Genomic DNA, 27,173 nt, shown 5'->3' on the forward strand with positions numbered 1-27,173 from the left:
AAGAATTGACCAAGAACAGCTACCATTTAAAATCATTTTACACAGACTTTATCTACATTTGTTTCCTTTATTGTTTTATTTAACATGTGGTTATTTGATCCATAAGAATTATCCTAATAAATTTTAAGCTCCATGAGGGCATTGCCTAGACAAATGAGAGGATTCACTGATTTAGAAGTCAGTACAAACTATCTGGCCCTTTTTATTCTTCTAGGATTGATATACATGTTACACACACACACACACACAAGATTAAAGAAATTTTTAGAATTTTAGTGTAGAGGTCTCCAGGAAGTAAAACATTTAATTATTAACCATTAGTGATATTAAAATATTTACATGCCTTTTAGTTCTACTTAATTGAATTTGGTGAAAAGGAGAGTAATGGAGGCTGTGCTTTACTTGGCATATAATACAGTATTATCAGTTTTTTTTTTATTTATTGTAAACAAATGGGATACATGTTGTTTCTCTGTTTGCACATGGCAGTATTATCAGTTTAACTGAAAAAAAAAAAAGGCTTTCAACACATCCTTCTTTGGAGATTCTATATGGATCTGTCTGAAAATCACTTGTGTTAATACACTGGTTTTATCTTCAGTTACTACAAGTTAAGACAAAGACCATGTCTCAAAACTGAATTTAATAAAAAAATCTATAGTGTAAGTTATTCTCACAAAACTCCCTTTAAGTCTTAGATTTATCTTAAGTGCTTTCTGCTACCTTTTGGTGAGAAGTGAAAAGTACTACATATTCATTCCAATTTGTCCCTTTGCAAGTGTGTTATCTTCAAGTTCAAGGCAAAAGTCTGGGAAATGCTTCAGGATGAAAAGGCAAAGGAACGTTCTAGAATAGGAAAGAGAATTATATTCATGGTTTTACCTGATCTGTCCACGAACCAGAGGTCTGTTTTTTGTTCTATTCATGTTTGAGTCAAAGGGCACCTCAAAAAACTGTAAAAAGAATGAAAAAGGAAAAGATTAAATATAATATGAAATAATTTTTCACTTCCAATTTAGGATTGAAAACGTTTTCAGAGTAAACTTCATTTTAATAGCATGAATTAATATCGTGGCACTTTTTGAAGAAAAATTCCCTGGGGGAGACACATTTTAAAAACCAATGTGCTGGGCTGGAGTTGTGGTCAGTGGTAGAGCACTTGCCTAGCATGTAGGAGGCACTGGGTTTGATTCACAGCACCACATAAAAAAATAATAAATAAAATAAAGATATTGTGTCCATCTATAGCTAAAAATATTTTTAAAAAGCCAATGTGCATTAATAATCAGGAATATTATTTGAAAATTGCTGTATTCTTCAAAGCTTTCAGGTTTAAAGCATTAGTTTTATAAATGATTTCAGGATGCTTCACACATCCCAAAGCCTGTGAATCAATCAGGATCCTCTGAGTTATTGAAGTCAAGAGCAAAGACTAAAGTAATTAAGATTCCCAAGGAAACTGTATACAACTGTTGAGGTGAGACTACGATTCAGGTAACCATCCTTTCTGTCTGGGACAATTCTAGTTTGTATTATAGTGTCAGCATCATTATCAAAATTGTCTTTCCCAGAGTGAACAACAGATTGGCCTGAGCAATCTAACAATGACAGGTAACAGTTGTTGTTTACCTATTGAAAGACAAGGTCCAGGAAATTATCAAAACTTATTTTCCAAAGCCCTAAAAAATGACACAATATGATCTTAAGTTTGTTATCAATGTCTTTTACTTTTCATTTCTTTTGGTACAACAGAGTGCTCAAAAATCTAATTCTCAAATCAAGTTATTTGAGAATATCTTGAACTAAATGGTCTTGAGGTAAATCAGTAGAAGAAATAAAAATTCAACTGAAGGTTTAAGTCAGTATTTCCCCAACTATGTTCCCTAATAGTCCCTGGAGTTGTTTCCAGAAAGAATGACTTGATGGTCAAATCACAGTATGATAAGGGCTCTGAGAAGTCCCAGAGTGAAGAAATCTAATTGACATTGCTTAGCTAGTGTTTCCCAAACTTATTTGACCATGAAATCTTTTCTCAGGAAAAACAAGCTTAACAGATTTCAGAAATGTTTGTTCTGAGTATATTCAAGTGATAGGAATCATTCTTACTCATGTCTACCAAATCATAGCTCTTTGTATAGTATATTGTACTCAGTATGAATTCTATAAGTATTAGAAAAAAATATTACTGCTAAAAAGACAGTCTAGAACTAAAGTAATAATTTATTTAATTTATTGTTAACAACAAACAGGTAAATGTAAAAATGAAAGACAATTTTATTTTGAATTACTTAAGAAATTTAGAATTTATCCTCATAGGTTAAGATACCTCATCATTTATGTTCCCTTTAATTTTTTTTTTAATTGACATTTCTTTTCCTTTTATGTTATGGTACACATCTGTCTTTATTTTCTATTTCTTTTACAATGTCTTAATGCTAAATACAATGACATCTTCTAACACAACTACTTTTTACTTCTTTCATTTCTTTCAGATTACTGTGCTCATTTTACTCATGGCACTCTGTATAGTTAGTTACCCATGGTGAAGATTCCCTCTTACTTAGTTTCTAGCAGACCCAATCCTTGGCACTTGGTGAATGACTATCCAGTCACAACTAACTTAGCCAATGGTCAGGTATCTGGGATTCTGAGACCTTTAAAATAAAACCACCACATACCAATAATAACTACCTCTATTCCACCAACACTAAGAGAGCATATATTATATTTAATTATAAGACTAATAGATAGTCTCCTGATGGCTAACTTTTATGATGATGGGTCATGCATATTAAGCATTTTAATGCACTGTGAAAAAAAGTGCAAGCTGGGCCTATTTTCAGAGCTTCCTGGGTACTACTGCGGCACAATAACATTACTGTTATTGTGGGCTGTAGTAATGGAAAGAAATTAAGTGTTAAGTGAAATAAGCTAGACACAGAAAGACAAATGCATGAAAGTGAAAAGAGTTAACCTGAATTTGTTATAGGGATTACAGTAGACTGGGATGGGGGTGTGAGGGTGGATAAAGGGTGATTGGACAATGAGTACAAAACACATTCAGATAGAAAGAATAAGTTCTGGTTTTCCATACCACAGTGGGATGAGTGCAGTTCACAAAATCTAATTATTTTATGAAGATTTGGAAGAGAGGAGCTAGACGGCTCCCAACATAAAGAAATGATACAGAGAAGGAAATGCTAATTACCCATATTTGATCAGTGCATTCTGTAGGGTACACTGAACCCCATTAGTAGGGGATAATTAATACACATTAATAAAAATTAAATTATAAAAAGAAACCAAATGCTGGGGAACCTGCATTGCCTTACCTGTTCTACCACAGCCACAGTTGCAGAAGACTCCAGAAGAGACAGATTACAGTGCTCATCATCTGGTGGTTTCTTTGAACTGGATTCTGTTGCGAGCAACTGTGGCAGTGGCTGTTTTTATCAAGCACTGAATATTACACGTGATGGATATATCATAAACATCAATGCCATACAAATGGAAATTTGGGGTTTTTAAAACAATCATTCTATACTCTAGACACATGTACTATAAACATGAGTCTGCAAGTATACGGAATTATTCCAATAGGATACATCCCTAGTATGCTCCTCTCTTTTTGAAATCATAGTCCTCCCTTGACTAGATACACTATTTAGTAGGGCCTCTCCTGATCCTACATTTTCTCAGTGCTCTTCTTTAGACCTATCATTCAGTCAATGTACTTTTCTCAGCACCTACTACATGCCATATAACAGGAATATAAAGATCAATTAGATTCAATACTTGCTTTCAAGAAATTCAGACTATTACAGGGGTCTGCAAACTATAGCTCATGGGCCAGATCCATACCACACCTGTTTTTTAAGGCCCACAGCCAATTACAGTTTTTTGCATTTTTTTCTAATTATTGGAAAAGCAAATTAAAAGAATTTCTGCCATGAGAAAATTACATCAAAGTCAAATTTCAGGATCCACAAACAGGGTTTTATTGTAATTCAGCTACAATCACTTATCTTTATATTGCTACAGCTGTTGCTTTAGAGTTGGATACTTACAGGAGACCATGGCCCACAAAGCCTAAAGTATTTATTGTCTCTTTACAAAGAAAGTTTGCAAATCCTTAGCCGACTAGAAAGAATGAGATACAAGAACCCGGTTAATTATAATAACACATGAAACAATGAGAGATATGTGTAAAGGATTATGAGAGCCTAGAGAATGAGATTTCAGGCCAATTGGGGAGATAGGTACAGGCAGGGGAAATTTCCTTCAAATGCTCTTAAACTGAGGCTTCAAGACCCAGCAGGAGTTAGATGGTTAAAGAGGTAAGGCAGGGTTTAGTGCATTCTAGACACAAGAGGAAGCACCACCAAAGGTGTAAGAGGGAGAAATCTGATGATGTTCTTGAGTGACTAGGACAGTGGAGAGGTTAGGACCCTAGGCTTTTTGTCACAGGGTTAATTTTCAGCTTTGCCACTTAATAGCATCTGTGTAACTTATATAAACCGTCTCCTCATCTGTAAAACAATGATAATGTATAACCTGCAAGGCTGATGTAAGGATTAAGATAATGTATATAGAGCATAATGCCTGGCATATAGGAGGTGTTTGATAATGGTTAAGTTAACTGCTACTCCTGTTAGTGTTGCTGCATGGCTGGTGGTGAAGCTCTGGAGGTGGGCAAGGAACCAGATCAGGGAGAGCGTCACACCATGCAAACGTGCCAAGACTCTACTGTGTATGACTACCACTTGGAGGATGGTTTTGACAGGAAGATTATTAGGATAAGAGCCTGAACAAGGGCTGTGACAGTGGAAAGAAAGAGGAACCAGGATTTTCCTTTGCCCCAATACAATGAACACTGCCTAAAGTATACACCCCAAGCCCTAGTATTCAATCTATCTTTAAATAAAAACACTGTGTGTAACCTTGACTTGCTCTTTTTAAATTGCACTTTATTTATTTTGTATGGGTACATTATAATTATACATAATAGATTTATCAATGCCACATTCATATATGCACATAATCTGATCAATCTCTTTCCCCAGTACCTTTCCTTTAGCTCCCCTCCTCACTCCTCCTGATCTACCTGCTTGATTCTACTTATTTTCCATTTATTATTATTATTATTATTATTACTATTATTTTAATTAGTGTATTATAATTACATAAAAAAGCAGGATTCATTGTAGTATATTCTTACATGGACATAAAATAATTAGTAGATTTTGTTTCTTAGTGCTTTCCCATGCCCTCCCTTCCTTCCTCCCTCTCAATCTCCTTCATTTCTGTTTTTCATGACATCCCTTTTATCTGCCCTCATCTGCCTAGCTTCCACATGTGAAAGAAAACATTTAACTCATGACTTTGAGACTGATTTAACTCACTTAGTCTGACGTTTTCTATTTTTCAGCAGATGACATAATTTTATTCTTCTTCATGAATGAGTAAAACTCCTCTATTTATATATGCCACATTTTCTTTATCCATTTGTCCACTGATGGATATCTAGGCTGGTTCCATAACTTGGTTATTGTGAGTTATGCTGCTTTAAACATTGGTACACATGTACTGCTACAGTTTGGTACACGTATAAGCTTCATTAAGAAATTTGCTTTCGGGGCGATCCAAGATGGCGGACTAGAGGGGGACTGCATCCCCAGTCGCTCCAGAACCCAGGAGTTAAGAAGGGGAGGCATTGAGAGATTCGGACCAAAATAGAGCCACGGGTGAGTCTGCCCACTGGGTAAAGCTCGGCCCGGGTGGCAGGCCCAGATAGAGGTGGCTTATTGGAGCAGGGCAGGGCAGCTAGAGTCTTCCACAGGCAGCCCTGCGCACTCCGGCGCTGGGCCCCTCCCACAAAGCCAGCTTCTCCAGGTTCTCGGAGCAGGCCCCCAGTGAGAGCCTTTCTGATCAGAACAAGCTCCAAGTCCCAGAGCCAGTGCGGCGTGCTCCGGCCTGCAAGCAGCTTCAGGGACCAGGACAGGGCAGCCAGAGACCTCCCCAAGCAGCCTGGACCCCTGTGGTGGGAGGCGCCTTTCAAGTCTAGCTTCTCGGAACAGACCGCCCAGTGAGAGCCTTTCTACATAGAGCCAGCCACAAGTCCCCGAGCCAACGGAGAGCTTCGATCCGCAAGCAGCCTCTGGGATCAGGGCAGGGCAACCAGAGACTTCTTCAGGCGGCTCTGCCCACTCCGGCCGCAGGCTCTTTCCACGGGGCGATCCAAGATGGCGGCCTAGAGGGTGACTGCATCTCCAGTCGCTCCAGACCCCAGGACTCAAGAAGGGGAGGCATTGAGAGACTTGGACAAAAATAGAGTCACGGGGTGAGTCTCCCCCACTGGGCGAAACTTGGCCTGGGCGGCAGGCACAGATAGGGGTGGCTTATCAGAGCAGGGCAGTGCAGCTAGAGTCTTTCCCAGGTAGCCTTCCACACTCCGGCGGTGGGCTCCCCCCAAAACAGCCAGCTGCATGGTGCAGGCCCCCAGTGAAAGCCTTTCTGCACAGAGCCAGCTCCAAGCCCTGGAACCAGTAGGGGGCTAGGGGCAGCTTTCTTCGGAAGCACTGCATTATCAAGTTCCTCCAAGACTTCAGGCTACTGAAGGCTGGGAGGTGATACACTGGAAATCTACCGGGACACTATAAGCCAATAGAGGAAATCTGCAATATCTCAGATTCCCACTGACATCTGACCAATATGAGAAAACAAGGGAAGAAAATGTCCCAAACAAACCTAGATACTACATCAATAAAACCCAATGACAGCACAGCAGAAGAAATGTCAGAAAGAGAGTTCGGAATGTACATAATTAAACCAATCAGAGAAGCAAATGAGGAGATGAAAGAGCAAATGCAGGCATTGAAGGAGGAGATGAAAGAGCAAATGCAGGCATTAAATGATCGCACCAATCAACAGTTAAAAGACCAAATACGGGAAGCAAGAGATCATTTCAATAAAGAGTTAGAGATACTGAAAAAAAAAACAAACTCAAATACTTGAAATGAAAGAAACAATAAACCAAGTTAAAAACTCCATAGAAAGCATAACCAATAGGATAGAACACCTGGAAGACAGAACCTCAGACATTGAAGACAAATTATTTAATCTTGAAAACAAAGTTGGCCAAAGAGAGAAGATGGTAAGAAATCATGAACAGAATCTACAAGAATTATGGGATATCATGAAAAGGCCAAATTTAAGAATTATTGGGATTGAGGAAGGCTTAGAGAAACAAACCAAAGGAATGAACAATCTATTCAATGAAATAATATCAGAAAATTTCCCAAATCTGAAGAATGAGAGGGAAAACCAAGTACAAGAGACTTATAGGACTCCAAATATACAAAATTACAACAGACCCACACCAAGGCACATTATTATGAAGATACCTAACATACAAAATAAAGACAGAATTTTAAAGGCCGCGAGAGAAAAGAATAAAATTACATTCAGAGGGAAACCAATAAGAATATCAGCAGATTTTTCAATCCAGATCCTAAAAGCTAGAAGGGCCTGGAAAAACATTTACCAAGCCCTGAAAGAAAATGGATGCCAACCAAGAATCTTATACCCAGCAAAACTTACCTTCAAATTTGACGATGAAATAAGATCCTTCCATGATAAACAAAAGCTAAAGGAATTTACAAAAAGAAAGCCAGCATTACAGAACATTCTCAGCAAAATATTCCATGAGAAAGAGATGAAAAACAACGATGCAAATCAGCAACAGGAGGCGCTAGCCTAAAGGAATAGCCAAATAAAGGAGAAACCAAATCATGTCAAAAAACAAATATGAGTCAATTGACTGGGAATACAAATCATATCACAATAATAACCCTGAACATTAATGGCCTGAACTCAAAAATCAAAAGACATAGACTGGCAGATTGGATTAAAAAGAAAAATCCAACAATATGCTGCCTGCAAGAGACTCATCTCATAGAAAGAGATACCCATAGACTAAAGGTGAAAGGATGGGGAAAAACATACCATGCACATGGACACAGCAAAAAAGCAGGAGTATCCATCCTCATTTCAGATAATGTGGACTTCAAGTCAAAACTAGTCAGAAGGGATAAAGAAGGACATTACATGCTGCTTAAGGGAAGCATAAATCAGCAAGACATAACAAACATAAATATCTATGCCCCAAACATTGGCTCATCCACGTACATCAAACAAATCCTTCTCAATTTCAGAAATCAAATAGACCACAACACAATAATACTAGGCGATTTTAACACACCTCTCTCACCACTGGATAGATCGTCCAAACAAAAATTGAATAAAGAAACCATAGATCTCAATAACACAATCAACAATTTAGACTTAACGGACATATATAGAATATACCATCCAACAAAGAACAAATACACTTTCTTCTCAGCAGCACATGGATCCTTCTCTAAAATAGACCATATTTTATGCCACAAAGCTACTGTTAGCAAATAGAGATACTACCTTGTACTCTATCAGATCATAATGGATTGAAATTAGAAATAAATGACAGAATAAAAAACAGAAACTTCTCCAATACCTGGAGATTAAATAATACACTATTATATGATGAATGGATAACAGAGGACATCAGGAGGGAAATAAAAAAATTCTTAGAAGTAAACGAGAACAAAGACACATCATATCAAAATCTCTGGGACACTATGAAAGCAGTACTTAGAGGAAGATTTATTTCATGGGGCGCATTCAAAAAAAGAAGTAGAAATCAACAAATAAACGACTTAACACTACAGCTCAAAGCCCTAGAAAAAGAAGAGCGGACCAATACCAAAAGTAGTAGAAGACAGGAAATAGTTAAAATCAGAGCCGAAATCAACAAAATTGAAACAAAAGAAACAATTGGAAAAATTAACAAAATAAACAGTTGGTTCTTTGAAAAAATAAACAAAATTGATAAACCCTTAGCCACACTAACAAAGAGAAAGAGGGAGAAAACTCAAATTACTAAAATTTGGAATGAACAAGGAAACATCACAACAGAAACGACTGAAATACAAAACATAATTAGAAGCTATTTTGAAAATCTATACTCCAACAAAACAGAAAACCTCGAAGACATCAACAAATTTCTAGAGACATATGAATTACTTAAACTGAACGAGGAAGACATACACAACTTAAATAAACCAATTTCAAGCAATGAAATAGAAGAGGTCATCAAAAGCCTACCAACAAAGAAAAGTCCGGGACCAGATGGGTTCTCAGCCGAGTTCTACAAAACCTTTAAAGAAGAGCTCATTCCAATACTCCTCAAACTATTCCATGAAATAGAAGAGGAGGGAACCCTCCCAAACTCGTTCTATGAAGCCAATATCACCCTGATACCTAAACCAGACAGAGACACATCGAGGAAAGAAAATTTCAGACCAATATCCTTAATGAACACCGACGCAAAAATTCTCAACCAAATTTTAGCAAATCGCATACAAATATATATTAAAAAGATAGTGCACCACGATCAAGTGGGTTTTATCCCAGGGATGCAAGGTTGGTTCAACATTCGGAAATCAATAAATGTCATTCACCATATCAACAGACTTAAAGTTAAGAATCACATGATTATTTCAATAGATGCAGAAAAAGCATTCGATAAAATACAGCATCCCTTCATGCTCAAAACACTAGAAAAAATTGGGGTAGTGGGAACATTCCTTAACATTATAAAGGACATCTACACTAAGCCCATGGCCAATATCATTCTAAGTGGTGAAAAACTGAAAGCGTTCCCCCTAAAAACTGGAACAAGGCAGGGATTCCCTGTTTCACCACTTCTATTCAACATCGTCCTTGAGACTCTAGCCAGAGCAATCAGACAAACCAAAAAAATTAAAGGGATACGAATTGGAAAAGAAGAACTCAAACTATCCCTGTTCGCTGACGACATGATTATATATTTAGAGGAACCTGGAAATTCCACCAGAAAACTTTTAGAACTCATAAGTGAATTCAGTAAAGTAGCAGGTTACAAGATCAATGCTCATAAATCCAATGCATTTTTATACATAAGTGATGAATCTTCAGAAAGAGAAATTAGGAAAACTACCCCATTCACAATAGCATCGAAAAAAATAAAATACTTGGGAATCAATCTCACAAAAGAGGTGAAAGATCTCTAAAATGAGAACTACAGAACACTAAAGAAAGAAATTAAAGAAAACCTTAGAAGATGGAAAGATCTCCCATGTTCCTGGATAGGCAGAATTAATATTGTGAAAATGGCCATACTACCTAAAGTGCCATACAGATTCAATGCAATTCCAATTAAAATCCCAATGATGTACCTTGCAGAAATAGAGCAAGCAATTATGAAATTCATCTGGAAGAATAAAAACCCTAGAATAGCTAAAGCAATCCTAAGTAGCAAGAATGAAGCAGGGGGTATTGCAATACCAGATCTTCAACTCTACTACAAAGCAATAGTAACAAAAATGGCAAGGTATTGGTACCAAAATAGACAGGTAGATCAATGGTACAGAATAGAGGACATGGACACACAGCCAAATAAATACAATTTTCTCATACTAGACAAAGGGTCCAAAAATATGTAATGGAGAAAAGATAGCCTCTTCAACAAAGGGTGCTGGGAAAACTGGAAAACCATATGCAACAGAATGAAATTAAACCCCTATCTCTCACCCTACACAAAACTCAACTCAAAATGGATCAAGGACCTCGGAATCAGACCAGAGACCCTGCATCTTATAGAAGAAAAAGTAGGTCCAAATCTTCAACTTGTTGGCTTAGGATCAGACTTCCTTACCAGGACTCCCATAGCACAAGAAATAAAAGCAAGAATCAACAACTGCGATAGATTCAAACTAAAAAGCTTTCTCTCAGCAAAGGAAACTATCAGCAATGTGAAGAGAGAGCCTACAGAGTGGGAGAATATCTTTGCCAACCATACTTCAGATAGAGCGCTAATTTCCAGAATCTATAAAGAACTCAAAAAACTCTACACAAAGAATACAAATAACCCAATCAACAAATGGGCTAAGGAAATGAACAGACACTTCACAGAAGAAGATGTACAAGCAATCAACAGATATATGAAAAAATGTTCAACATCCCTAGTAATAATGGAAATGCAAATCAAAAGTACCCTAAGATTTCATCTCACCCCAATTAGAATGGCAATTATCAAGAACACAAGCAACAATAGGTGTTGGCAAGGATGTGGTGAAAAAGGAACACTCATACATTGCTGGTGGGGTTGCAAATTAGTGCAGCCACTCTGGAAAGCAGTATGGAGATTCCTCAGAAAGCTTGGAATGGAAACACCATTTGACCCAGCTATCCCACTCCTTGGCCTATATCCAAAGGACTTAAAATCAGCATACTACAGAGATACAGACACATCAATGTTCATTGCTGCTCAATTCACCATAGCCAGATTGTGGAACCAACCTAGATGCCCTTCAGTTGATGAATGGATAAAGAAACTGTGGCATATATATACAATGGAATATTAGTCCGCAATGAAGAATGATAAAATTATGGCATTTGCAGGCAAATGGATGAAATTGGAGAATATCATGCTAAGTGAGATAAGCCAATCTCAAAAAACTAAAGGACGAATGATCTCGCTGATAAGCGGATGAGGACATATAATGGGGGGTGGGAGGGGTTAGCAGTAGGTTTAGGGTTAGGGATAAGGGGTGTGGTAAGAATGAAGGAAAGAAGGACTGTATAGAGGGAAAAGAGGGGTGGGAAGGATGAGGGGAAAGGGAAAAAAATAGTGAATCAAACATCATAGCCCTATGTAAACATATGATTACAGAAATGGTATGCCTTGACTCCATGTACAAATAGAGAAACAACATGTATCCCATTTGTATACAATAATAATAAAAATAAAAAAAAATAAAATAAAATAAAAAAAAGAAATTTGCTTTCTGGATTTTAAGAATGATGTATTATGCTGCTGGATTTGGGCACTGTTTTGGATTTCAGGCACTGATTTGGGGGAAGTACATTGGTGAACTAAATTAGGTCTAAAAACAGATGACCACAAAAGTGGTATAAAAGACAGATCAAGAAGAAAACAAGGCTGAATGATACACAGGTGATTCATAAATCCATCAGTGCTTACCTAAATGACATTCCTTAGTAGTTTGACATAGGAACTATATAAGGCCTAGTCTTCTTCAATATTTTAAGTATCTTGGGTAAAAAAAAAAAAAAAAGTATGCTTATTAAACCTGTTGGATACAAGAAATGTATTGGAAAATAACATGAAATTTTATAAATTCCATGACCAGGGAAACATTAAGTTGAAAAGAATAAGAGGAAATTTATCAGAAATAAGTGACAAGGTCTGTTTTAGATAAAAACACACACAAATATAATAAATACACGTGCAATGTATGCAGGATGAGAAGATGTTATAATGTGTAAGAGAGAGAGCACACACATGCACACACGTTCATAATTCAGGAAATCTAATGACTCATTTCATCTGGATAAAAAAGATATTATCTTTTCTATGTTTCTGGCAAAACAGCCATCCAAAGATGGCAAATGATGTCCAGAATGTAGCAGGTGAACTCCAGGGTGCCATAAATTGGCAGTGGTTTTGGACTCCTATGAAAGCTTAAATTTATCAGGACAAGCAACATCTGGGCAGAAATACCATGCAAACCAAGACTTATGGTTCATTTCAGTGAGGGCTAGACACTAGGGGATCCGACCGAGCTCATTATATTACTCAATTCTGGCTTTATGCATTTTCTACAATGTCTTTTAGTTAGGCTTACTGCTTTAGTTTAAACATTTAAACCACATTTCCAAAACATAAAACATAGTCTATTTAGATGAGAAATTTAAACACCTTAACAGTTATTTTAGAACGTATATATAGCTGGCTTTTAGACTACTCATATTTTTCCCTGTGCTTTATAATTTTTTCCCATAATGTTATCATTTCAGTTGGCTCTAACTACTTCTAAAGCAGTCAAGTAAAATTCTTGCAACTCGTGTTGAAAATTAAAGACAAATGTTGTAATACCAACACTTAGAATGTTTTGCCCCTTCTTCATATACAGTCATCCCTTGGTATCTGAGGGGGATTGGTTCCAGTCTCCCTGTGGCTACCAAGATGTGCAGATGCTCAAGTCCCTTATATAAAATGGTGAAGTATTTGCATATAATGCATGTACATCTTCCCAAATAGTTAAAATCATCTTTAGGTTACTTATAATATCTAGTGCAACGTAAATACTACGTAAATGGTTGTTACACTGTATGGGTTAAGGAACAATAACAAGGAAAAAAAGTGTACATTTTCAATACACAGTTCTTATTTTTAATATTTTCAATTTGTATAGTTCAATTTATGTGAGAAGAGCCAAAGGATAAAGAGGGCCAACTGTCCCTTGGTTACTTCAAAGAATGCTGAAAGTAATAAGCTTCAGTGGACACACTTTGCACAGTTGTCCAGGTCAAACTGATTGTCTTAGGGCCAACTCTTGTGCTGAAGCTTGCCCTTCCTCTAGGAGAGGGTTTTGTTTATGGTTTAAAATGGCCATATAACTCAGAAATTTACCCTGTTCCTGCATAGATTGGTTCAGTGAGTGGGTATCTGATCCAAACTGGGTCAACTAAGTGTCTTTTCCTGGGCTATTACAAACCAATGCACAAGAAAATATGCCCTCCTTTCTCCTAGTTGCCTGTTCCATAGAATGATATACAAAGGAAATAGAGGTGAGACACAACATTGATTCCACAGATCAGGTTTTCTCCAAGTCAAACCCTCATGTGTCGATACCTTTTACCTCTGATGTACTAATACATGAAGACTAAAAAATTCAAACATTACAGCAATAAATATATTACACAGAAATGAATAATAACTTGCTTTTTCTCTCAGCAAGTAACTTATTTTCTAGTTTAAATTTTCAAGAGGAAATTTTTTCAAATCTCTTCTCTTCCCAAGAATCCACCAATCTTTCGAACTCTTCATTTTAAATTTTCCCTTTCTTATTTAGGTTCACTGCCTCACCATTTTCCTTTTGAATCAGTCATATCCTCCTTTGCAATTCTTGCCCTCCAGTAATCCTGTGACCTGTTATATTACTCAGTCCCTTGGGGTTACAAGTGGTAGAAACACAACTTAGAGTAACCCAAAGGAAAATGGGACTTTGCTCTCTCTCACACCTGGGTTGCATTTGCCTTTAGGAATGACTGGATTCACTGTTTCAAATGATGCAATCAAAATTCTGGCTCTTTCCATCTCTCTGATCTGCTTGGTTCATTCCTGGGGACATGCTCCTTTATTAAGTAGACAAAATGGTACCAGTAGTGCCTGCCTTCCACCAAGCTCTCAACCCAAACATAATGTTCATTTCTTGATAGTTTTAGGAGAAAAAACCCAGAATCACGGTCATGAATCCTCATGGCCAGGGGATGAGGTGACTACTCCCTGAGAGCTGGGAGGATTCTGGGAAAGAAAAACAAAAACTTAGTATGTCTACTCAAACCACATGCATCATTTTTCTCTAAAGCAAAATTCTATTACCAGAAGAAAGTGGTAAGTTGTTATGCAGACAGATGTTGTAAAATTATTCACAACACACTGTAAAGCTAACTTCAAATCATTTCATTACACACATTTTATACTTACAAAATAACTTGCTTACAGTAGGAAGGGTATTCCTAGCTTAAATATCTAAAGACTACTGGTCATTATAAATAGAATAAATATTTATATTAATCCTCATCTCATAATCACTTTGAGAATCAATTTAACAGTTCTATTTAATAGAGCAATAAATAGATCAGTTTTTTTCCTCAGTTACATGATGGAGATACAAGGTACTATTATTATATGAATGGTTACGTATCTATTAGATATCTATTATGAGGTTTGTACTTTTCTATTACACTGATTTTGTATTAGTATATTTTATTAATTCAAATAATTTGATACTCAAAGGCAAAATGTGCTTCTTAATCTTTCTAATATACAATATATGTTTATGATGCTACTAAATTCTCTATGCTGAAATGGCATAGATAAAAAAGCAGATAGAAATATAAGTGGACAGATAGAAATATAAGCTTATAGATAGAAATATAAGCAGATAGAAATATAAGCTTCCTATTTCCACAAAGAGAAAACTATATCTTAGGCAAAAAAAAGATGCATTTATTCTAGAGATGTGTGTAAGTGAGGACCAGAAAATATGGAATTTGACAATGAGGTGTAACATATTCTTTCCTTATACTAAATAATGAGAGCAACATTCTTCTGAAGACCCACTAGGAAAACGAACACATGAACCTGTCAGAGTTTGTTCACCATCTGTCTTCTCCAAGATATCAACAAGTATTTGTCATTCCAGTTTGACTCACAACTTCCAAGGTCTAAGATAATATCTCAATCAATCTCACCAAGTTAAAAGGGATGTTAAAAAAAAAAAAATAAAGCACAGGGAGAGGTACCTTATCTGGCAGGATTGCACATACCATTACTTTCAGCTTACAAATCAGCTAAGCTCTCTAGACAGCCATCACTCTTTCATTGTTACCAATGTCCAACTGCCTTAGCTAGAATAAACAAATTAAGACTCCTTCTCATTGATTTTTGCTCCCATGAGGCACTCTGTGTATGTACTCTGGCATTCATCAGAAGTGGCTTTTCAACTAACTTGGTGACTTGTGCAATGTTCTCCTCTAAGTTGGTTACTCAAGCTATCTCTCATTAAGCTATATTTTAGGGCTTCATCCTTATAAGAAAACACACAAACAAACAAACAAACCAAAAAGGTCTAAAAGGTTATCTAGCACTTAATAGTGGCAAAATATCACATCTTATCACTTTAAAAAAAAAAAAAAAAAAAAAAGAAAGTGATACTGGTTTTGCCTAATTTCAAGAAGCACTACTATGGAATTGACCCTTTTCTCCAGTCACAGATCTCCATATGTATATGCTGCTTTCTGCAAAAAAAAAAAAAAAAAAAAGGAAAAAAATCAAAACATTTACAAATTTTGTTTCAGGGTTGAGAGAGGTAGGGTGATTTATTATTCTTTCTCTGTATTTTTGAATTGTCTATAACAATCATGTGCTTCTTGCTTAGGGGAAAAAATAATAAATGTTGATATAAAATCTGAACAGTCCTTTTTTTGATAACCAATAAACAACTTGCTAAATGATCTAGTACAAATATCAGCAATACTGAGACCTTGGTCAATTACAACCTTTTTTCCCCTAGAAAGGTGGACAGGTAGACAAAATACCATTCCTGAGTATTTCTCTTAACACATTTTCCCATCCTCAGTGCTACTTCCTTAATTCAGGCTACTTTTTTTTGTACAGCTAACACAGCCTCCTAGTTACTACTTTCCCTATTTCAAGTACTCATCTTCTCTTTTCAATTTTTACGTCATAGGTCCAAGTGATCTTGCTGATGGAAACCTGGTTATGTTACTTTCCAGCACAAAACTCTTCAATGACTACATGCTGTCCAAGGAATAAAGTTAAATGCTCTAATGTAAAGCTCTTCATAATGCTCTATACCGTCCCGCCCACCTTTTCTTAACCTCTGTGGGCTCTCACTTATCTCATTCGTGCTATATTCTATGCTTCCTGAACAAACTATCAGTTCCTCAAGAACAACATACCTTCTGTTCTTGGTAGTTATTCCCTGTCTGTAGAGACCCAGCACAGGACTAAGCCACGTCTGTAACTGTCCTCAGGTTTACTGGGTTATTCTAGGTTCTTTTTCTCTGAGCCTGTGGCTGATCAGCAGAGCTATGCTGGATAAACTACCTTACAGGAGCAGAGGATTCACTACACTAAGTGCATAATCACCACTCCCTGGCAATCTTACTGTACACCTCTCTAGTCAACTCCATGTGCTCCTCTCTACATGGAGGATTTCAAATCTGGCCCACTCTCAAGCCCTGATTTGTTCTACCACTTCCACCTCAATACATGACATAGTCTTCTATTTAGCTGGTCTGCTTTTATCTCCACCTATATGTGCTTGGTTCCCCCATTCAACTTCTCCTCATACCCCACATATGTCCTAAGATCACTAGCTGATTTTGGCCAATGCTAGCATTTGAGAAAGGGAAAAAAGCAGTCTCCTCTTCCAATACACACGAAGACTGGGACTCACATCTCAGTTAGCATGTCTATTAACAGGGGGTTCCAGGGTGGGGTAAGAGCCTTCTAAAATCTCCAAATAAGCACAAAGGAATTTCTACTCTAACAGCTGTCAAGGGCTGTAATTCTCTCTCTGCAAAAAGTATTTTAAAAAATAGTTAATTCTGAAGGCCAGTTTTGAAGAACAACAAACAAATGCATTAAAGTGTACTAAAGTTTACTAATAAGAACAGACTAGATTGTAAAATTTTTAAAAACACCTTTAAAGGTAAAGGATTTAAAAATATCCTCCACTAGTGCTACTTCATTATAATTTAATATGGACACAAAACTATCATAATTAATAATTCTTCACAGATCTCTCCACAGCCCTAACACAAAATACGTAAGCCTTCTGAAAACATTAGTAATGATAACAATAGTTTGACCTCTGAACAGATCCCTAAAATACTATGAAGAGTTTAAATGCCATCACTAAAAAACAAAAAGGTCATACCATATGTTGAGTAATAAAACTGGTAAATCTACAGAGCTTCAAATGCTGCTGTAATATACATCTGGTCACAATGGGGCAGGGGGTGGAGGCTAGAGAAATCATTAGGCAATCTGAGAACTCCCAAACAAAGAAACTGTAAAATTCGGAACTATAAAGCAGAGGAAACACACTTAATCCCTCAGGAGTTGCAGTATGTATTTCAACTGGGCTATCCCTTCCCTCGGAAGGACATGGCAATACACCAAAACCTGGAGTGACACAGTATCTCCACTGTACACATGTGGGCACAAAGCCAGCTTGCTTCAGCACTCCTGGCACCTGTTGGTCTAATCATCGGCAAAAGGATTACTCTACACAACAGAGAGAAAAGGAGAGGGAAACCAGAGACAGGGAGGCCAGGGGCAGTAGAGAAAAATATACATCTCATTCATTTTGCTTATCAGAGAATATAACACACCTTTTAAAACAGGTACATATGCTTTCTGTAAATTTTCAATAACACAGTGACAGGTTAACACATTGCTTACGATATCAGTGTACTTGAACTGTAGAGCTTACATAGCTGAAAAGGGAAGTGACTGGGTTATTAGGAGACACCAACTTTCTACTACATTCCCCAAGCAAAGTGACTTGAAACTTCTCCTTATGAATCTGTTCCTTCCATTTCTAAGATGCTAGAATTATAATGCCTTTCAACTCCCACACAATTTCTCTTTTGTTAATTTCTCCATGATACTAATGTAATATTTTCTTACCAATTTCATAAGTGTTTAAAAATATTCTTTAAAAAATCTCATGTTTAAAGAGTATACATTTTCAAGAGTATATTACAAAATTTACTTCGTTACAAATCTAAATGGAGAAAATGTGAATGGTAAATAAAAGCAATGAATATTCCAGTGAAATAACAAATGATAGTAAAAATAATTCTTACACTAAAGGATAAAAACAATGCATGAAATATACTAGGACATTTCCAACAGTCTTAAAAAGGCAACAAAGGCAATAAACAGGAGTCATTAACTGGAATATTCTTGACAGCTTTTCACAACAGTTTCTGTCTCTAAAATCTCACTGCCTTTCTTTCAAGCTTATGACTAGAAATGCCTTAATACTGTATTTGATGTGCTCTGAATACATATCTAAGTGTACAGTTGGACCATGCATATGATAGAGGGGTGCCTACAGTTCTTTTAATGAAAGATATAAAAAGGCTAAAAATTCTTATAGTAGGGAAAGACATTTGTCACGCATGTTTGATAGGATCTGGGTTATTTCCCAGAACCATCAAAACTTTAGGTATATACCTTCATTTCTAAGAAGCCAAAGAGTTACTATGTTCCAAGAGGGCAATATGTGCACTTACCACCTTAAAGAATGACCTCCAAATAATAAAGTGATTAATCATGGAAGAAATGTTTCAATACATACAAAATATCTTTAGCCCTTTTGTTAACAGTAAATTGGGAAGACATACTTCCTTTTCTCAGAGATGTGGATAAAAATTTTAAAAGATTAGGTGTTTTTAGAAAAGAAAAGGGCTCAAAGATTCATTTTGAGTTTTTCAATAGTTGCTTATTTTTAAATGGGAAAAGTTTTAATTTAACTAAGTAAAAATTACATAAAATAATTTATTTCTAACTCTTGTGCCAAATACTAATTTAACCCCAGAAAACAGACAAACATTTTTAAATACACATAAATTACAGTAATTGATGTGTGACTACAACTTTATTAGTACGATTATACAGCTTAAATAAATGGCATTTGGTCATCAAATCCCAATATTAAGAGAATTACAATATATTGTGTATTTACATATTGCCTGTGTCATAGTTTTCTGTCTCAGATATAATTCTTAGAATGAATGTAGGAAATACAGATGATTTTCTCTGTCCACTTAACTATCTGCATAAAGTAACAATCTACTTTTCTGATAAATGTAAGTTAAAGGAAGAGCATTAGTTTCTTAATGAAACATTTCCAGACAGAAAAGGTTTTAACTTCACTACCTAGATTTCTTTTGAGTTTAGGATACTAGGTTCAGGCAGATGGGTAGACAGGTTTTCTAACAGAGATGCCCTTACTCCCTTTCTTCATTTATGTGAGGGGAAACACTGAAAGCAAAAGAAGAAAGGCTTCATATTAACAAGTATGTTAACAACGGAACATTAGGAACTGATCTCGGGCTAAATTCTGAACAATACTGAACATCGAATTTTACAGATTAGACATTTTAAACATTAGACAGATAAATCTATAACCAGGTATTTTACTTTAGATTATGTCACATGAACTACAATTACCATTTTAACAAAATCCTATATTTAAAAAAACTCTCCAGGTCATGTATTGCTTCTCTTATGTGAAGCGGTGACATTCTAATTTATATATTGCAGAGTAAAATATTAAATAATGATAGCCATTGTTAAAACCACAAAAACCATAGAAAATGAAAAGTAAACAGATCATTTAAATAAATTAAATCTGTAATGCTATAAAACAATGCTAGATAACGTCTAAGTGAATAGTTGGTGATGCTGAATTATCTAACCATTACTACATTTTTCCATATTACAGTGGCTTTTATATCATAATGAGAATAGACTAAAACAGTCCCCACTCTCATAAAAGGCAGGCTTCATAGGTAAATACAAATATCAACTGACACTTAATAATAATTATTTTGAAACTGTTTCAGATGCAAGTGTGATCTAATGCAGTTATATTAATACTAAGTTTTATAATTAGGGTAAAAAATCCTGGACAGATTCATGTATAATTTTTTGAAAGATTGTAAGAGTAACAGCGATAAAAGAAAATCTAGTTTCTACTAATGTAATATTTCAAAACCATACCTGTAATAATTAATTTGAGGCATCATTTCCTTTATCATTTATCATAATGTGACATTAATTCTGTTAAAAGATTTTTTTACAAGAAAATTACTACCACATGATATACAGCATGATGACTATAATTAATAATGTATGATATACTGCAAAAAAGCTAAGAGTAGATTTTAAATGGTCTAACCACAAAAAATGATAAGTATTTGAAATGATGAATGTGTTAATTATTCTGATCCAATCATTTCACAATCTATTCACATCTATTGAAACACCAGTTATACCCCATCTACAAATATTATTTGTCAGTTAAAAATAAAACTTTAAAAATAAGAAGAGAAAATTACCACCACAAGTCAACTTTCTGAAAGCTATGCAACCAAGAAAGCAGATGCAACATTGCAATTAAATGAAGAACAGGCTCACTGAAGATTAGTGGCTGAAGGTTACTGATCAAACATTACATGATATTTTATAGTCTTGAATTTGTATCACTTCCTAACTGGTCAATGAGATTACTATTAAAAATATAAAATGCTTACAAGTGAAAAATAAATAGGAATAGGAAAATAAGTGTATACTATGTCAATATCATTTATGAATGAAAAGGGAAAATTCATATATAAAGGACAAAAAACCCCCTCTAAATTTAATGAGTTAAGTTCATTTCTAAACACTTCTAACTCTGAAACCATATATTAAGGGCATAATACAGAAGTAAAGTAGAAAACAACATACTAAATTCAAAAAGTGTCTAATACAATATTGCTTTTGTTTGTTTTTGCAGTACTTGGAATTGAACCTAGGGCCTCATGCATGCTAGGCAAGTGCTCTAAATCCCCAGCCCTATAATACTGTTTTTAGCAGATAAAAATCGGAACACCAGAGGAATAGTTAAAATGTGGTAAAATGACTTGATGACATATTAGGCAGATATTAAAAATGGTAAGACGACTAATAATCTGGAAAATTGCTTCAATTACTATTGTAATTTATAGTTAAATATCTGGATCAAACTGGTGGGTCTATGGGCTTCTTTTTGTTGTTCCCTTTTAAATTTTTCTTTTATTATAATAAAAGGGGGAGAAATCATGATAAGAGTAAATAATATAGATAGATGTGATTATATGTTTTTTTTCAAAAAAGATTTGTACATGTTTTGGTTTGAAAATTTTTAAAACATTAAATGTTATATTTTCCAAACCACTCTAAATATTTTAAGTTTTCCAAAACACATTAGAAATGTAAAATTTTCTCATAAACTCTTTTGAAGGTTAGTGTGAGGGAGGAAGATCCTTATAAAGATGACAACTCAAATACACTGATAGAAGCTCCTGTTGGAAAAGGTTTCTTAACTTTTCAGAGCTCTTCTTACAATGTCATTTTCTATGACTTTGTTTATGCATAACTATAGATATCCATACCTATGTTGCTCAGAATTTTTGCTTCATTTCCATTATTATTATAGGATACTCTAATCTGTTCAAGAAGTTATAGACATTTAGAACAGGAAAGTAGGAGGCAATCATATAAACAGTGCACACTGAAACAGTTTGTGATTCTCAGTACTAGAGGCAATACAGACATTCTCCTAAGAACAAGGCTTCAAAATATGCAAACTGTGTTTTTTCCCTACCTAAAGCTGTGATGCTTATGAATGAAATGTCCAGATTTACAATCATTATGCAATTTTTAAACCTTCATTTACTTAATTTTATTGCCAAGAAATCCCATTTGCTAATTTAGGCATAAAAAAATGCAGTTTAGGATATTTCACCTGAAACCTTCTTAAGCAAATTTCAATAACAAAATTTAAAAACTCTCTTATTTTTATCAATGATCCACTTGAAAAATAATGTACATTCTCGGCTGTGGATCTGGTGATTAAGGAAGCATTAATTCTTTGAATAGATGAGCTAATTTGTTATGAATAAACAATTCATTAGGTAGGTACTAACGCTGTGAGGGTTAATTAAAATGTAGGTTTCCTATGATAGTCATTCAAAACTTTATCAAGGCCAGTAAAAATTTAGTTTAATAACTGAATGAATGTAACAGTAAGCGACATAAAAAGCAGCAATGAGGCAGTGCCTTTTTTATACAGGAAAAGGCTACAGGAATAATTTACTACTATTAGTTATTACTTACCAAGCATTTACTACTACCAGGTGTGGGATAATAAGTTCTTTTGTGCATTATCTCATGTAATCCTTTCTGCAGTCCTATTTGGTGTTGTCATTACCTTCATTTTAAAGATGAAATGAAGCCCAGGTAAATACAACAACTGACTGAAGTCAAACAGTTTAGATTTGACCGTAGGCAGTCTGATTCCAGTCTCTGCACCTAATCACTACTCTATACACCCCACATAGCACCCTATACTTGAGTAAGAGACAACTGCCATATAAGATAAAGAACCCTGGTTTCAGCTCACATAGGTTCCAGAGATAAGACAGTTATTTATGAAAAAATTTTTTAAAAGTACAATAAAATCCACAGAAATGAAAATAACAATTACAATAATATGTTTAGGGGAAAGGCAGATCATGATTCTTGATGCTGGTATATCCAAAATTTGGCCCATGGGGCACTTGTCATAGAACACCTGAGAAGTTCAATAAAAACTGGTAGGGCTAGACCTTCATAAGAAAGAAATGTGAATTTAACAAACATCAATACGGTAGTCACCACTGGAAAGATACCGTGCAGAAAATGTTTCAAAAGAACTGTTGTGTTTGACTTTTAAAAAAATATTGGATATAATATCAAGGTCTGACAACATAGACTTGGTTAATGTAAACTTGGTTTATCTATAAAATAGCACAACATGTAACATTTTAAAGAGTAAATATTTAATGACCTGGAAGTTCTTTATTTGATATTAAGAGAAAAAAAAAAAAGACAGATTTACTGCATTATATACTGTATGTCTCCTTGTGGGTGTACTGAAAAAGATCATGAGCTATAAGCCAGTATTTTATGACTGAGTGATGCCATTCCCTTTGTAAATGAATTGTATTCATGTGTATCTCTGTAATGATCAACACTTTATGAAATATTTGAAAGAATCAGAATCAGAGTATTATAATTTAGTTTACATTAGTATAAGAAGATTGCTAGGTTTTAGAAATTCATAAAAAAGAAAGAAAAGAGAGAAAGAGGAAGAAAGAAAAGAAAGGGAAGGAAGGAAGGAAGGAAGGGAGGGAGGGAGGGAGGGAGGGAGGGAGGCTGAACTGCCTCTGTCATTCAAGAACATTTGGAATTAAGAGCTCTGATAGAATCACAAAACTATCTGAATACTGACCTAAATCTGCATGGAAAGAAAAATCATGAACAATGGCAATTTTTTGAAGGACATGCAAGATTAACATAGACATGTCAATTGCATTTGATAACTGGAAAATAGCAATAAGGAATTGAAGAGACTTGCCCTCCCCTAGAATATCAGGATTCAAATCCCCTATTTGAGTAGCTTTATTAGTCTACCTTAATTCTATTTATTTTTCCTCCCTTTACTTGCTTATGATTTGGAATAAGTTGAAAACCTGTATGTAAACATCAATCAGAAATCCTAATCACTCACTTAATAACACTATCCTTAAAATTTTCTATATTAAAACACTAACTATATAACTTTCACAGAATTACTGTTCTCCCTATCTCTGTTCAGTGTTTTAAAAAGAGAAGTGTTTATTTACTTTCACTCTTCAAAAGAATTACTGAGTTAAAAGGTATAAAGTTTTAGATCCTAACACTCAGACATATACACATATGTATTTATTATTTCTTTCTTTTAAATAGGAGAACTGTTGTGCTTACCTTCAGTGGAAATACTTATAAAATATTAGACATAATTTCCATGTCTGACAATATGAACTTATCCTAACATTTTTCCATTCAGCAAATACAAACTTCCCATTTCAAATGGTTACTTGAAAATGTGAATTTTATAATGGTTCGTAATATTATATAATGGATAAAAATAATTTAACTGAGATCATTTTTAAATCAAATTAATTGCACATATTTTCACAATTTATTGAGAAAACAATTCCTAGAAATAGAATTGCTGGGCTGAAGAAAATGTACATTTTGAAGAATTTTAAATTATACTTCCAAAATTTCCCTCCAGAAAGTTTCCATTTGCAATCTCACCAGCAGTGAAAAGGCCTGCTTCCAGGACCCTTACTAACTCTGGAGATAGCAATTAAACAAACAAGTTAACAAAATGTCCAGTGTTTCACACAGTCCCAGCCAGTCATCACACTGATTTTTAAAAATGAAAACAAAAACAAATTCTCAGGACAATCTAAGTAACCTTGAAGTTCAAACAATTTTAAATAAAAAATACAGGCAAAGAAATAACTGAAAAAATTTCAATATAAGATGTAAGTAACACCTTACAACTTCACAAATAATCTTTAGTTAAGTACTGATTTTAAAAAATTAAGTATATGCAGTTATCTTTTAAAACAGTAAAAATTATCTACATATTTCTCTGCTTCCTTTCATTATAAATAAATTTCTAAAACTGGAAGATAAGCTGGACTTGTTCTGATAACCTTATAAATGAATGATTTTTTAAAAATTCTTCAGTGTAAGTATGTTTTTTGAGATAATATATTCACTATAATTTTTGACATAAGTATATCAAGAAAACAAGTACAGAATCTGAACAACTGTACTTTAGAGCAAGAAATTTCCTGAAACATCAATACGTTGAAGCCAAAACTTGCCAAATGTAAAGCGTTCAGCAAAAGTAAAAATGAATGAAAGCAAACGTAGACTTTTTTCATGGTAGTGGGAAAACAGTATAAATGAAAGTATTTGTAATTACCTAATGTTCCTTAGATGCTATTACTCAAAAATCAACTAATTGTCTTAACTTTTTCTTTTTTTTTTCCGGTCATCTCTGGTAAATAAGGTGTTGCACAGAAATGAATTTTATAGATTAATGAAGTGATTTTCTGGTTTGAATACTCAAGTATTTATAAAATTAAAATAGTTTTGATGGAAGTATTTCTAAAATTTCTATTTCTGAACTTTCAAAATAGTTTATTGAACATTATCTCACCTCTTTATAACTTAGGATGCTGCTCTTCCTTTTGGTTGCTCTTATTCCTTAATTCTAAATCAAATCACCTTTATATTTTCTTTGTTTAGTTCTATACCAATGTTTACTTCCTATCTTCATCACTAATCCTAACTCATTTAAATTTCTTGTTCTTACTTAAAAAAATTTTTTTAAAAAGCATGATTAAAAAACAAATCCAAACAACCCAAATTCTACCAGATTAAATGCAATTATTAACAGGGCCACTTTTGGAGTAGCTCTAAATGTCTCTTTTCTTTACTGCTCAGATGGCTTTAAGCCTCCTGAGTTCCTAACCATGGGTTTGAAAAAGATCTCAACTGCAGAGCACAGGTGTTACTCAGCTGCAATGTTGAAGTTTAAATTCTAATAGCTTAAGTAATAGATTATGAAAAGCAATAATTTCATATTTGAACAAAAATCTGAAAACCAAAAATAATACAATTAGAGAATAACATCAATATTCTATTACTTTAAGAAGATAATATTAGAAAGCTTCGGTATTTAATAAATGTGTTTCTCAAAGTGTAGTTCAAGGTCTATCTGCATCAGAATTCTTTACAGTACTTAATTACAAATGCAGATCGATGGGTCCCATTTCCGACCTTCTGAAAGAAAATAACTAGAAAAGGACAGGGCCTGCATTTTCAATCAGTTCCCTACATGATTCCTTAAATACAGTAAAATTTGAGAACAACTAATCTAATATATAAAAATAACTGACGTGCTTGCTAAATACTAAATACATTTTATTTCCCAACAAAATATCTGTATTAGTTCCAAAGAAATTTGTCATTAAAATTTTTGACCAAAATTATTCAAAGATCTCAATTAATAAAATCTGTATACTATACTAATAAAGAAAAAATTCAAATAAAATCCATCCATAGAACTGATAAACTACAAAGGAAAGCAAAGAACACATTAGGTTAGTTTTAAAGATAATTTTATATGTATAAATTATATATTGTTGTCCTATATTAAGAATAAAAAAAACACAATAACGCCATTTGGATAGACACAAAGAGCCTTTTAAAAAACATAAGAGTCAAGTTGCTGCTTGCGCTTTTGTAGTCAGTTCCCTAAGCTATTACCACTGGGGGAAACTGGGTGAAGGGCATATGTGATCTCTATTTTTTCTTACAACTGCATGGGAATCTATGATACTCTAAACAGCTTAATTATAGAAGAGAAGTAAGGACATTTAATCTACCTACATACGTTCTGCAGTGCAGTTAAATGGCATTGCTGGTTTTTAGCTTATTAAAGCTAGTTGATTTCAAAATCCTATCCAGCAGTATATTACACCATAGTGTTTTTTAGGAACAGGCTTAATCCCCTTTATGTGCTTGCTATCCCTATTTTGAGGTGAAAACATCTGTGTCACACATACAAAGCAAAATTAGGAATATTACAGATTTATTCTGTGTTCTGAAACATTATCTGACAAAGGTGGATGGTTTTCATCTTCTGATGTGAACAACCATTAAAATACTTCAAGACCCAGTTAATTTTTTCCAGAAAACAAACTTTTTCTAACATATACATTGTTTACTGGATTTTTTGGTGGTAAATTAAAAAAAAAAAAGAGTCAACACA

At 34.6% G+C, this 27,173-nt stretch overlaps 1 protein-coding gene across 2 annotated transcripts in view; it reads right to left on the minus strand.

Moving 5' to 3' along the window:
• The window catches only part of LOC124981013 (protoheme IX farnesyltransferase, mitochondrial), a 129,753-nt gene that overhangs the window by 37,450 nt on the left and 65,130 nt on the right, over positions 1-27,173 (minus strand). For both annotated transcript variants that reach the window (XM_047547169.1, XM_047547168.1), the window contains exon 5: positions 883-953. In XM_047547169.1, the coding sequence (XP_047403125.1) occupies positions 883-953 (71 nt within the window). The remainder of the gene's footprint in view (positions 1-882; positions 954-27,173) is intronic.

The sequence above is a fragment of the Sciurus carolinensis genome, chromosome 3, assembly GCF_902686445.1.
Source record: "Sciurus carolinensis chromosome 3, mSciCar1.2, whole genome shotgun sequence".
Taxonomy (NCBI): domain Eukaryota; kingdom Metazoa; phylum Chordata; class Mammalia; order Rodentia; family Sciuridae; genus Sciurus; species Sciurus carolinensis.